At 50.0% G+C, this 11,671-nt stretch overlaps 1 protein-coding gene across 1 annotated transcript; it reads left to right on the top strand.

Moving 5' to 3' along the window:
* Nucleotides 1–710: 710 nt before the first annotated feature.
* Nucleotides 711–7,549, top strand: LOC100899410 (nose resistant to fluoxetine protein 6). Its single transcript, XM_029110975.1, has 13 exons — nt 711–759; nt 866–969; nt 2,029–2,162; nt 4,034–4,167; nt 4,260–4,405; nt 4,559–4,664; nt 5,088–5,205; nt 5,542–5,650; nt 5,768–5,854; nt 5,977–6,082; nt 6,199–6,279; nt 6,957–7,085; nt 7,269–7,549. Exons 1-13 carry the CDS (start codon nt 711–713, stop codon nt 7,547–7,549), a joined length of 1,584 nt encoding a protein of 527 aa, XP_028966808.1.
* Nucleotides 7,550–11,671: the final 4,122 nt, after the last annotated feature.

The raw sequence follows: 11,671 nt of genomic DNA, 5'->3' as shown, positions 1-11,671 counted from the left end.
AGAAACCACCGTCTGATTGAGAACTGCCCGTTCGCAACCTCCGTACTGAGTTTCTCTCAATCCGGGAACGAGCGCCAGCTCACAGATAGTTCACGAGGAGCTCCGTGAGTCTCGTGAGCTTCGTCTTTGACGCTTTCACTTCATAGTCGACAGATGTCAATGAGTGAAAAAGTTCTCAACACCCTTCATTTACCGGAGATACGTACGAAAGGATTTGGAGGCCCTCGGCTCGCACCGTTCATAGCAATGTTCCTAGCGTAGAGTCGGGAATGGACCATCGATTCCATCGTTCTACGATTCCAGAGTGTCCACGGAACCCTAGTCGTAGGGAGGACTGATTCTAAACTCTTTCCCATCGAACGATGAGACGAACATGTTAGACTTATCTGGCGAGTTACGCATTTAAATTAGCTGCTTTCCAGGGTTCGGGATGATCTCTTCCGAAAATCGATCGAACTTGCCTTCGATCCGCAGATCCAGCCCGCATGCAGCGCGGATCTCAGGAAAATCGCAGCAGGATTGCAGCATATGGAGTTTTGGGCATACGCTTGTACGTGTTTCCCGGAAAAATCTACGAAAAATTATTTCGTGGCTCGGACGGAAGGCGCTGTCATTGTCGAGAGATTTCAATTTGACTTAATTTCTAATTGACGACAGTTCTGAGGTCATCTGGTGGATTGCCCTCCTTGGTGGGCGGCCAATCTTCGGAAATGGGAAAATACGATGTCTGTCTCGACACGAAAGTGAGGAACGATGAAGGCAAGTGATCGAGTCTGATCGGAATCGTATGCCCGCCCATTCGCGGGTCTCGTTCGACTGGGAATTCGACCGGGTTTGAAACTCACAATCGGCATTTCTCGCACAGGAGAGATCGCTTTCACGGGTAGATACTGCACTGTGGTCCTTTATTTCAATGGAACGAACGTCGGTACGACTATGAACTCACTCTTGCCCTACTTGAGAGCTCAGGTACGTGATTTTCACTTTGGGTTCCTCAATCCATCGATCTGGAGCACGAGATTTCTCATCGCTTTTGGGCCGCATCCTTAAGGAGACCTTTCCCTCCTAGCATCCGTCGATCAGCGACTTGGGGGATATCTCGAAGTTCAAGTCGGAGATTGGTGGAAGGTTCCGACCAAGTTTTCGGATCGGAGTTTGCTTACCTTCGAGCTGTCAAAAGCAAACACTCGAACACGTTCTTCAAATACGTAATTATCGTTTGGACTCCGCTCAGTCGGCTCTCTTCCTTTCCTTGGCAAAGCTAATTGTCCGAAGGAGGAGTCTCCGGAGCAGTACCGGGAAAGCGTCAGAGCACAACCTGAACGAGGCATTCAAATTCCAGTTGGCGGGGACTACGGAGTCGTGCCGGAGGTTCTCGCCTGCAAGGCCGAATCGGATCCGACACCAATGAGGAGTTCTCCGAGGCTGACCATGTGAGATACATCTGATTTCATCTGGCCTGGGCGGAGATGACCTTATCGAAGGGAGGATTAGAATAACACGCTGTTTCAGGCTTGCCGTCATCTCTTTGGTGGCTCTCTGTGCGGTCGGTAGCCTCTTCGAAGCCGAATCGCCTGCTCCGCGAGAATCTAAGGGAGGACTTTTGCCTGAGTCAAGCGCGCACCTAAAGCCTATGAAAGGTGGATAGAGGAGGAGTATGTTCGAGAAGTTGTCAGAAGACCAGTATGATTTCGTTCACCATATTTCGAAGCTTCTGTCGAACAAGCAGATATATCTCGGTTTATCCGATCTGATCAGATGTTCCTAGTTCGCAGCTGGCGAGACCATGATTCTCGACCAGCACTCTGATGGAGGCCACGGGTTCGCATCGGTTCCATTGTTTCAGAGGGAGGATGCTCAAAATATTCTTCGAAAGTTAGAAGTCCCGGTTTCCAGCCTTCCTTGAACGGTAGCGGAATTTCCCGATTCTGACGAGCTCAAAGCTCTTACATCTCTGGCTCCCTGCCGACAGAGTGTATCTTCATTTGTATGGGCGAGAATCGGAAGTCTTCTCCCTCTTATCCGTAGCCGTACTCACATCAGTACGAATCTCCCGACGAGGAATCCCGACGCGGTTTGGATTGGGGACGGAGGTTCGGTTCCGTTGGCGGACCAGGTTTCCCCAAGCACACCATTCTGAGCGCCGCGGAATGCTGGAGCAGGTGACGGTATTCCTCGTCGATTCTTTCGCGGTGCGGAGTCCCTTGTCCTCTCTGGGACAGAACAATCCCCGCCTCTGGTGTCTGAAACGCCGCACAGAAGGGCCTAATCGAATTTTAGGTGGGCAAAAGTCCATGGAATCGATCCCGGAATTTCGATCGGTTATTGGTTTGAAAATGTTCTTAAGACTCTGAAAGTCGCGGGGGAACCATGATTACCACATTTTCCGCATCCCCCACCCAGCCTGGCACCTGCGAGGATAAAATTGATTTTTTTATCTTTACGACGATTTTCATGACTTTCTCCCCCCAATCGGTGATGCTCGGAAATGAACACACTTCGTGCCCTCGCATTGGGGGAAAACTATTTTCTGCGCTCAGCTCCCACCCTGATCTCGCAGTCCCACATGATTCCGGTCAAGTCAGCCGATTCTGGACTTGTTCGGAGTTTCTAAAATTCTCGATGTCTGAAATGCGGTGTCCCCACGTGTCCCCCCTCTGATTTTCTGCCTTTTGGGGATCTTCGGACCTCTACTGGCCGCAGGAGAAAAATTGAGGCGCGAAATCCAGCGGTTCTCGAATGCTGTCCAGCCAAAGTTGGGAGCTGATCTCGTGGATCGGGACCATTCTCATGTAGCTTTTCGAATCCAAATCAGCACCAAGAGATTGACGTCCATATGTCGGAGGCAATTGACGTTTTTTCCGTTCCGAAACGTAGGCGTCGCGTCTTGGCGCGGCGTTGACTCGTTCCCAGAGTTAAGTGGAGAGCGAAAAGAGAGCGACAATGTTTCCCAACTGCTGGTGCTGATTTGGATACGAAAAACTACATGAGAATGGTCCCGATCCACGAGATCAGGTCCCAAAGGCTGAACAGTATTCGAGAACCGCTGGGTTTCGCGCCTCAGTTTTTTTCCTGCGGCCAGTAGAGGTCCGAAACTCCCCAAAAGAAATGAAAACAGAGGGGGGACACGTGGGGACACCGTATTTCTGACACCGAGAATTTAACGAATTTCCGAACTTTTTCGTCTCGGCGAAAAAGTCTTCCCAGCAAGTCCACAACCGGCTGACTCGACCGGAATCATGTGGGATTGCGAGATCAGGATGGGAGCGCAGAAAATAAATTTCCCCCGATGCGAGGGCACGAAGTATGTTCATTTCCGAGCATCACCGATTGGGGGGAGAAATTCATGAAAATCGTCGTAAAAATAAAAAGATCAATTTGATTCTCGCAGGTGCCAGGGTGGCTAGGGGATGCGGAAAATGCGGTATCATGGTTCCCCCGCGACTCCCAGAGTCTTACGAACATTTTCAAACCCATAACCGATCAAAATTCCGGAATCGATTTCCATGGACTTTTGTCCACCTAAAATCCGATTTGGCCCCACTGTGCGCCGCTTGAACACAAAAATCGCTTCACCGGGCTCCGCCGTCCCGATCTAGCGTGAGCTTCTCGAGCGGAAGTAAATCCAAAGGTTTCCCCTCGGAGGAATGCGCGCGGACGGGCATGCGGCTTCACCGGTTTTCACGGACCGAGACGTGATGGAGTCCGGCTTCTTCCGCGGGCTTGAAGGTGCGCGAACTCACTCGAGAGAGGGAGAAAAGCAAGGTTGTGTTCTTTCGGATGATACCGAATCACAGCCACTTCCCTAAATGCTTCCACTGTATAACTCGGGTCATGACTAGGCATTCCATCCGGAAAGTCTCTGGGAGGAGCGGAATGCTTCTCGAATCAGACAGATCTTCAATCGAGACCAGATCGATTTCGCCAGCTCCCCCGAGTCTCTCACAAGTAGTTTGTAGATATGAAATGCTTTTATTGTGCTCTGCACAGACTCAGCCCGCGAAATTCTTCGCTGCTTCTCGATTCAACGCAGTTGGAAATCCATTTTCGTCAAAGACACCAAGGAGAGCGACAAATATCTCTCCTGCCTCCACGGCATCCGCGCAATCGCAGCTTCGCAAGTTCTCTGGGCTCACGTCTACTGCTTGAACGATCCCCGGAACTTCTGTGAGTCCGCTCCTCAATCGGAGGCGCTCTTTCGCGATGCTTACCACGCTACAAATAGCATCCAGAAAGCGCATAAAGAACATCTGTTCCAGACAATACATTGAGTTTGCTCGATTGGGAGAGCCGCGATCGGAGCTCAACTATCCTGCTCGCGAAATCTTACGTTGTCGACACGTTCTTCTGCCTTTCCGGAGCGATGGCATTGAGGTCGTCTCTGAGGACTTTACAAAAAGGCAAAGTGAGTGAACTACTTCGAGTCCCTACGCCAGGACGCCGGATTCGGGCGATTGATCTCTGCCGCCGTAGGATCGGTTCTTCAACTCCATATTCCATCCAACCGCCGCGCATGCGGTTTATGTTATCGAACTCTCTTTGAGTTTTCACCTCGCAGATAATGACCGCTGTTTCTGCTGACTTGATCATACGCTGGATTCGACTGGCGGTCCCTTCGATCGCAGCACAAGGGGTCGCCGTGCTAACGCTGCATTACACTACCGGCAAGTCCAGCGCTTCAACTCAATATAAGTATAATATCACGCTCGATTACCGACGACACCGGCGAGATCAAGAAAAGCTCCAAATGGGAGCTCCCTGAATGATTGCCGTACAATTCACCGTCATCCGCGGATTTCATGCGCGGAGGATGCCGTGCTCTCTGAAGGACAAAAGAGGTCTGAGGATCGGAGAACCATCAGACAGACAGTTTCTTGAGCCCGGAGTCCCAAAATTGGGAGGAAGAGATTTGATCGCATCTCCGGGTCCAAGAGGATCTGAAATAATGTGTCGAGCGATCATCTTCTGTCAAGAGATCTCCCACCCAAGAAATAAGTTTTCTGTCAATCGAGGACTCTCGTGGCCTGGACGGCTGGAAGCAGCTCGGAGAAGCTAGAAAGGCGACGAATCCACAAGTTGTTTTCCAGGTCCTTTCAAAGATATCATCAGCGAGCACGTTTCAGACAGATGCAGCAGCATCTGGGGTGCTGCCTTCCTGCTCGAGAATACGAAGCACTTCGAGGACGCATGCCTGATGCAATTGTGGTGGGTTGTTAGAATCGCACTTCCGAAGGAAACGCGGGCTTTCCCTCCTGCGTTCCTATAAATGAAAATCTGGGCACAGATATTCGGCGGTGTTTCCTCAGAGTGCCTTTCGCCCCTCGGATGACTGAATCATCGATAAATGCACATCCAGAAGAGTTTCCGGCGATTTCCCGCAGGCGTCTCTTCTCCCATGGGGGATCCCAATCGTGGTCAGAGAAATGATCGCGGTCCGCAAAAAAAACCCAGGCTCCGTTTCTACCACAAAAACGTCTTATCTATCTGGTCTTTGTCCTCCGGGATCTTCTGCCGAGCCTAAAGACCGAATTATTTTCCCAGGTACGTTGCGGTGGACTATCAGTTAAGGGTTCTGTTCCTGATCCCCCTCATAGCGATCGCATCTCATTCGAATCGAAGAGTCTTGGGTTTCTCGCTACTGAGTACCATGGTGAGCACATTTCCGAATGAAACTCCGCAGAATCCTGACTGATATGAAGTTTCGCAGATCTGCCATCCTTGCAATTTTGAGACAAATTGCTCCTGATGTTCGATCTCTTCCGTGCAGCTCCTGGTGTCCATATTCTATGTGGCGATTATCACCTACGTTTACCGGCTGCCACCCATCTTCATCATCACACCGAAGTTCCTACCGGTAGGAATCGAGCAAGAAAAGCTCGATAAAGGACCTGAAAGTATATGCATTGATTTGGGACACGTATGAGATCCTGACGGACTGAATCGTCGTACACTCATTGGGTGCAATGGTTTTCTCAGGTGGGATTAACCTACTTCTATAAAATAGTTATCTCGCCCATGTCTCACATGGCGAGTTTCGCGGTAGGTGTGTGTTTGATGAACTTCATCGAAGAACAAAGGAGCGGTGAGTCAGGGATTCGCCGAATCGAGCTACTTGTCATATGGGTGACCGTATCAATCAGAAACCCAAACTCACTCTTCGATGGGAGTTTCTCGAAACACGTTGTAATTCATCCACAGGAAGAATGAGGAAATTCCCAAGAGCCGTCATAATCCTGCTATGGATCACTGCGATAATCATTGGACTCATGATAATCAGCGGTAAGTATCCGCCGCTGTCTTCATACTTTTTTCCAGATATCGTGCGCAGGCAGTCGGGCTCCGATCGACAGCGTCGGCGCCTTTCCGGAGATGGGCACCTCGGGATTGTCGGAGCGCTAGTTTCTATCGAAATTACTCGTGTGTTCCACCAGATATTTTGATATCCACCGTAATATTCGGCATATTCGAGAAAGCTGTGAGAAATTCTCCCTCTCCCACGTTCTTCAATCCATCAAATGTCATTCAAGCGGTAGGGATAAAGTACGGAACGTGAATCGATTACTCGAATGTCATCCTGCCTCGCCGACCTGAGTGCTCACCCCAGAGTGCGTCCATTGGACACGTCACAGCCGCTCTCTCGATTTGGAATACGGTGCTCGACGCTGAGATGTATCATTCGTCTAATTGGCGTCTGGGAAACCCGTCGTGGAGGGGCGATTCCTCGTCGATCCCGATGATGCGATGACCTGCACTCTTCTCGGGCAGCTGACGGACTGGATTCGAAAAGGAACACCCTGGACACCGGATGTGAATTCAGACGGAGAAGTCACAGATGGTGCGGGAGGGTAGCAGAAGTCGACTCAATTGACAGGAGTCGACTTAAGAATTCTGTGTTTTGAGAAACAGCCGAGAATAGCATTGACTTTCTAAATCTCGAAGGAAACCTTCTTCCACAGTTCCTTTCCAATGGCAATCGGGTGGCGATCCGGAGACCTGGGGAAATATTCTCTTCTCAGGATTTGGTCGTACTTTGTGGTGCATCGCCCTGAGCTCGATTATCTATTGCTGCGCGATGGGCCATGGAGGTGAGCTTGCTTCGTGGTGACATAAAGCCCGAAATCTGTGACCCCCCTAACAACGGGTCACAAATGTGGCGGATCATGGACATAAATATGTGAACTTATTTTCTCTCCGTCTCCAATCAAGCTATCAGGCCGAGAGGACAGAGAATCTCTACACTGAAGCTCACTCCAGTCCTTTCCTTGCAGGCCCCGTGAACTGGGTTCTCAGCCTGCGAGTGTTCATCCCGATTTCGCGACTCTCTTTCGCCTTCTATCTTCTGCATTGCATCGTTCTGGGGCGTCTTTACGCGTCGAGGAGAGAGTTGATTGAAGCGGATCATTTCTCATTTGCCGTGACGACTGGGGGCATCGGCATAATATCGCTGATTTGGTCTTTCATTTTCTTCGCTCTCATTGAAAGCCCCCTGTCCAATATCGTGCCTCTTTTCTTGAAGTCGAAACTGGTCTCCCCAAGACGTAGTCTCTGAAAGTTCTGAATACATCTAGGAACCGGAGTAGAGCACAGCCGTGTGCGAAGAAGCGTCCTCCATGATCTCGGAATGGAGGGACTCCATGACGGGATGGATTTGTGGTGAGGAATGGAAATTCACGTGTTTCGATTTTCTATGGGTGTTGGACTGTGCTCCTTCCCTCGACCGTTCACCAATAGAATGGGCGAATTGATATCGTATGCGAATGTATATCCCCCCACGACGAGCTCCGGAATAAATCAGGCTATGGGATGCTCCGAAATGGATGGGACGTAGCTCACTTTTATTCCGGTTGCAATATTTCCTGTTCGTACCATGCCAATAGAACCAAAGGAACAGCTTTGGTGTTGAGATTCTGTTGGATACGGAGAAGCTTCCGACCCCTGGTGGTTCTCGGCCCGGGCAGCTCGACCACGGTCGGCGATCGTGCCCGGCTGCAACGGTTCTCCAAAGTTTTCCAGATCGATCGTAAGCCGTACTATCGGTTCATCCGCCGATGCGAGCGGCTTGGGATTCTGCCAGCGGAATGAGTCGATTTGAGCTGGGATACACCGTCAACTCGCACTACGATGTTGAAGTACGGTCGACCTTCATGAACGCGTTCGAAAGTGACTCTGGTTTGTTGTTTCGGATGGAGAAGAGCACGATTCAATTCAAGCACGTGACGGCACTTACCGATCAAAATATCGAAGCTTGCTGGCGGTGTTCGCGTGATAACTCTTGCTGCCGAATTTTTCGTTTACAGTCCCAGAAAATGTCAATTCCGTTGTGTTAAACCGCTGCGAAGAAAAGTGTAGAAGATCATTACGCGAACGACGGAGTTCTCTCTGAAAACGGAAAAATAATCGCCCTAGAGCATGTTTTCTCCGGGCTGTCTACGTTTTCGAGCGTTTCCGAGGTCCATTGAGATCGTCAAAGCCGTCACTCTCCACCGGAGAGCGTGCGTTCGAGAGGTGCTTTTCGATGCCTCGATCAGAAAATGCCTCCTTGTCCACGTCCGAGAGACAATTTTCCTTTTTTCTCCGCGAGAGACAGAATTATCCAAGAATGTTTTTCTGGAATGTACATAGGTAGATTCCCGATTAAGAGAAATGAAGAATACACATTATGATCACGTGTTCGATTCTCCCCTATTCATGGAGCTAATCAAAAATATCATTGAACTTGGAGGATGGACTTGGAAGACGTTTTTGGCGTGGAGCCTCCCGATCAATTGTCCTGAAGGAAGCCGTCATGTGAGCACGCGAATTCTCTGCCTTCATATTCATCTTCCAAGCATCTGGCTGGCTCACTCATCCAATCGCCATTTCGTTTGTTCAGGAGAGGATTATCTCATGTCGAATTAACCGAAAATATGAATATCATGTCTTCCCGGTGATTCTGTCGATCTACGATATCAATGAAGTTGAAGCTTGGATGGAAATTCCGGAGTCCTTTGCTATTCGCGATGTATTCCAGCGGAGAGGTTTCGCTGGACGAGGCATGCAAGGGGGACCGACGGCAAACTGCCACCGACCACCCCGCTAAAGGCTTTTTATTCGATCTCACCTACGCAGCTTGAACGATCGTCCTTCGGTGAAAGCCCTCTTACCTCGAGAAAGCCGTTCAAGGACAGACAACCAATATTGCGCCTCACTTCGAGTGAACACTAACGCGGTATCTCCGATCCCACTCCCTTGTAAAGTCAAATTATCATTAATTCGAGCCCAGAATTTTCCCAGGCTCACCGCTGTTCTCAACCACGGAGTCACGAATGAAAATGGCCGTCTCAGGCGTGCAACTATATACCAAAAAAGGGAGTGGGCATGGCAACAAGCACGGACGATTCGACTGGAAGCTTCATTGGTCGAGTAACAGGAGAACTTTCCATGGAGCTGGCCCTCATTGTGGTAGACTTCCCGATCATTAAGCACTAGCCGACTCTTTGCGCGCCCCTCGTAGCCGGATGTCGACGTCAACGATCATACTCGACAAATACTCGAAGCTCGAGCCCCGCGGCGCATACATAGCTCTCATCGTACACACTGTATTCTCTCTTACGGTGCGTTGGTACAGCGAAGCATATCCCTACAAGTGTCAAGCGTACAGAACAGAGCCCTGTATCAGAGAATGTTCCCACAGTGGAGAGCTGAAGTCCCTTTTTCGATTCAGTCCAGGATAATCTGTCCTTGGATTATCTCGGGAGACTTTATTCACCTGGGCATTCTTTCGCCGAGAACCGGACATGAAACGGATCAGCATCACACAAGAAACCGGATGAGGAAAGATGACGAGGAAAGCGGACGAAAGGGTCATGCGGTATTCCGAGGGAAAACGACTTAGCCGCTCTCACCACGCTCCATCGGATTCTTAGGCTCAGAGTCGGCTCAAATTCTTCAACTTCAATTCGGTCCGAAATGGGCTCACTCGGAGAGTTACCGCCAGTTTGCAATGAAATGGTTATGCCGATGCTATTCATTCGTGAACGACGGGTCACTGACGTGCCAGGGGATACCGGACCACGTGAAAGAAACCGCTTCTGAAAAGCTCCCGCGGGGGTCATCCCTAGGGGACCTCATCTGGTAGTTTCCGAATACATTCGAGAAGACGGAATTCTCCGTTGCACAGATGCTCCTAATTGACCCCCAAACAGTGATAAGCAGCGATCGCGTCTGACTCGAGGCTAGCTGTCGATCGGAAACAGGGAATTCTTACTCAGGGACTCGCTTGCACTCGCAACTGAATTTCATGGGCTCAGACTGAAACACTGTGATGGCAAATGCCGCGGGGAGGGCATGCTCTGATCACCCAACATGCTCTTCATTTGACGGACATTCTTCGAGAGTTTCTACGTTGACGGGCTAGCTATAATTACCGGGCACTCTTCCAAACCTGACGGGCTTCATTCTAGCATGGACTTCACGCGATTTCACGACGGACAGTCAACGAATGGAACCTCAGCGGGGTGTCAAACGAGACGGACTTGGACGAGCTCGAATTCGTTTGTGCTTTCTCGGAGCCACAATTCCGGGTTTTCCCTCTAATCCCAAATGATATGTCATCCAATTCAATTTGGAAAACCGGACATTTTTCCCCCAGAAAAAGCAGGATCGGATATTTTTCACCAGAGACTAAATAATCGGACATTTTCCCCGTGACAGCGCGAAACCGACCTCAGAGACAGGAACCGTACGTGTCCGGTTTAATAGAAATTCTAATCATGTCCCATGGAGTTGCATGCTGGTCTTTTGGAGAGCGTTCGTTTCCCGGAGGAGCCCGTCGATATTCTCGAGCTCTTGCAGGACGCCCCAGTATGGAAGAGTTCCCCGATAATCAAAGAGTATTCAATGGTGGATCTCACGCAGAATCACTTCATCACATTCGAGTTCGATCCCTAAGAAGTGTCCTCGGGGGTGGGCATATGGCCTAGGCTACCTTGGGGTTGACTTAAATCAGCTGTATCCGTCGGTATTCATTGCGTCGATCCCATTCATTTCAAACAGGATATCTCCTAAGGACTCTTATTCTCAGATCTCGATCATAGTGTCCGGGGTCGAAATATCGCGTTTCGGCGTTCGTGCGAATCTCTGCCGGGTTTCCGTAGAATGGATGCAGGACCGTCGTCCGGAGGCAGCCGAGTGTACCTGATTAAATGAAGATTTCGAGCTTGTGTATACTCGTGACTCAACCTGTGATTTACTTGCACTTCCGGATAAACCATTTGAAATCGAAAACATAGATATGTATAGTGCACTCGGAGCTTCCGAATCCGTCACACGTGCGTAGGAATTATCGACATTATCCGAACGAATCCCTGCTCTCGCCTACAATTATTTTCGGTGTGGGTTTATCGCCTTCACGATCGACGCAAGCGATAGCAACTCGTCTCATCCAATCGAGAGCCTCTACATATATCGGGAAGTTGGTTGAGAATTTGTCTGAAGACAGAGTACGCTCGGGAGAGAAAAGCCATCGCTGAAAGGGAATGAACGAGCGCCTTTCCAACTCGGCTCCAGACTGGACTTGTTCCGTTTTCAATTGCGCGCTGTGTACCGTAGCCACAGAAAATGCGTGTTCTTGTTCAAGTCTGTACCCTCTCGGCAATCAGCTGTGTCTTGAGTACCGGTCATGGAACAGGAT

The sequence above is a fragment of the Galendromus occidentalis genome, unplaced genomic scaffold (genome assembly GCF_000255335.2).
Source record: "Galendromus occidentalis unplaced genomic scaffold, Mocc_1.1 scf7180000077185, whole genome shotgun sequence".
NCBI lineage: Eukaryota > Metazoa > Arthropoda > Arachnida > Mesostigmata > Phytoseiidae > Galendromus > Galendromus occidentalis.
Note: the sequence above shows the minus strand (reverse complement) of the source record. Positions and strands in the feature narration are given on the sequence as shown.

Excerpts from the sequence above, each read along its gene's own strand:
- LOC100899410 (XM_029110975.1), top strand. The coding sequence starts at position 711 with ATGGGAAAATACGATGTCTGTCTCGACACGAAAGTGAGGAACGATGAA. Across the intron at positions 4,406-4,558 it reads GGACTTTACAAAAAGGCAAA|ATAATGACCGCTGTTTCTGC; the intron begins GTGAGTGAACTA and ends TTCACCTCGCAG. Across the intron at positions 5,206-5,541 it reads GCATGCCTGATGCAATTGTG|GTACGTTGCGGTGGACTATC; the intron begins GTGGGTTGTTAG and ends TTATTTTCCCAG.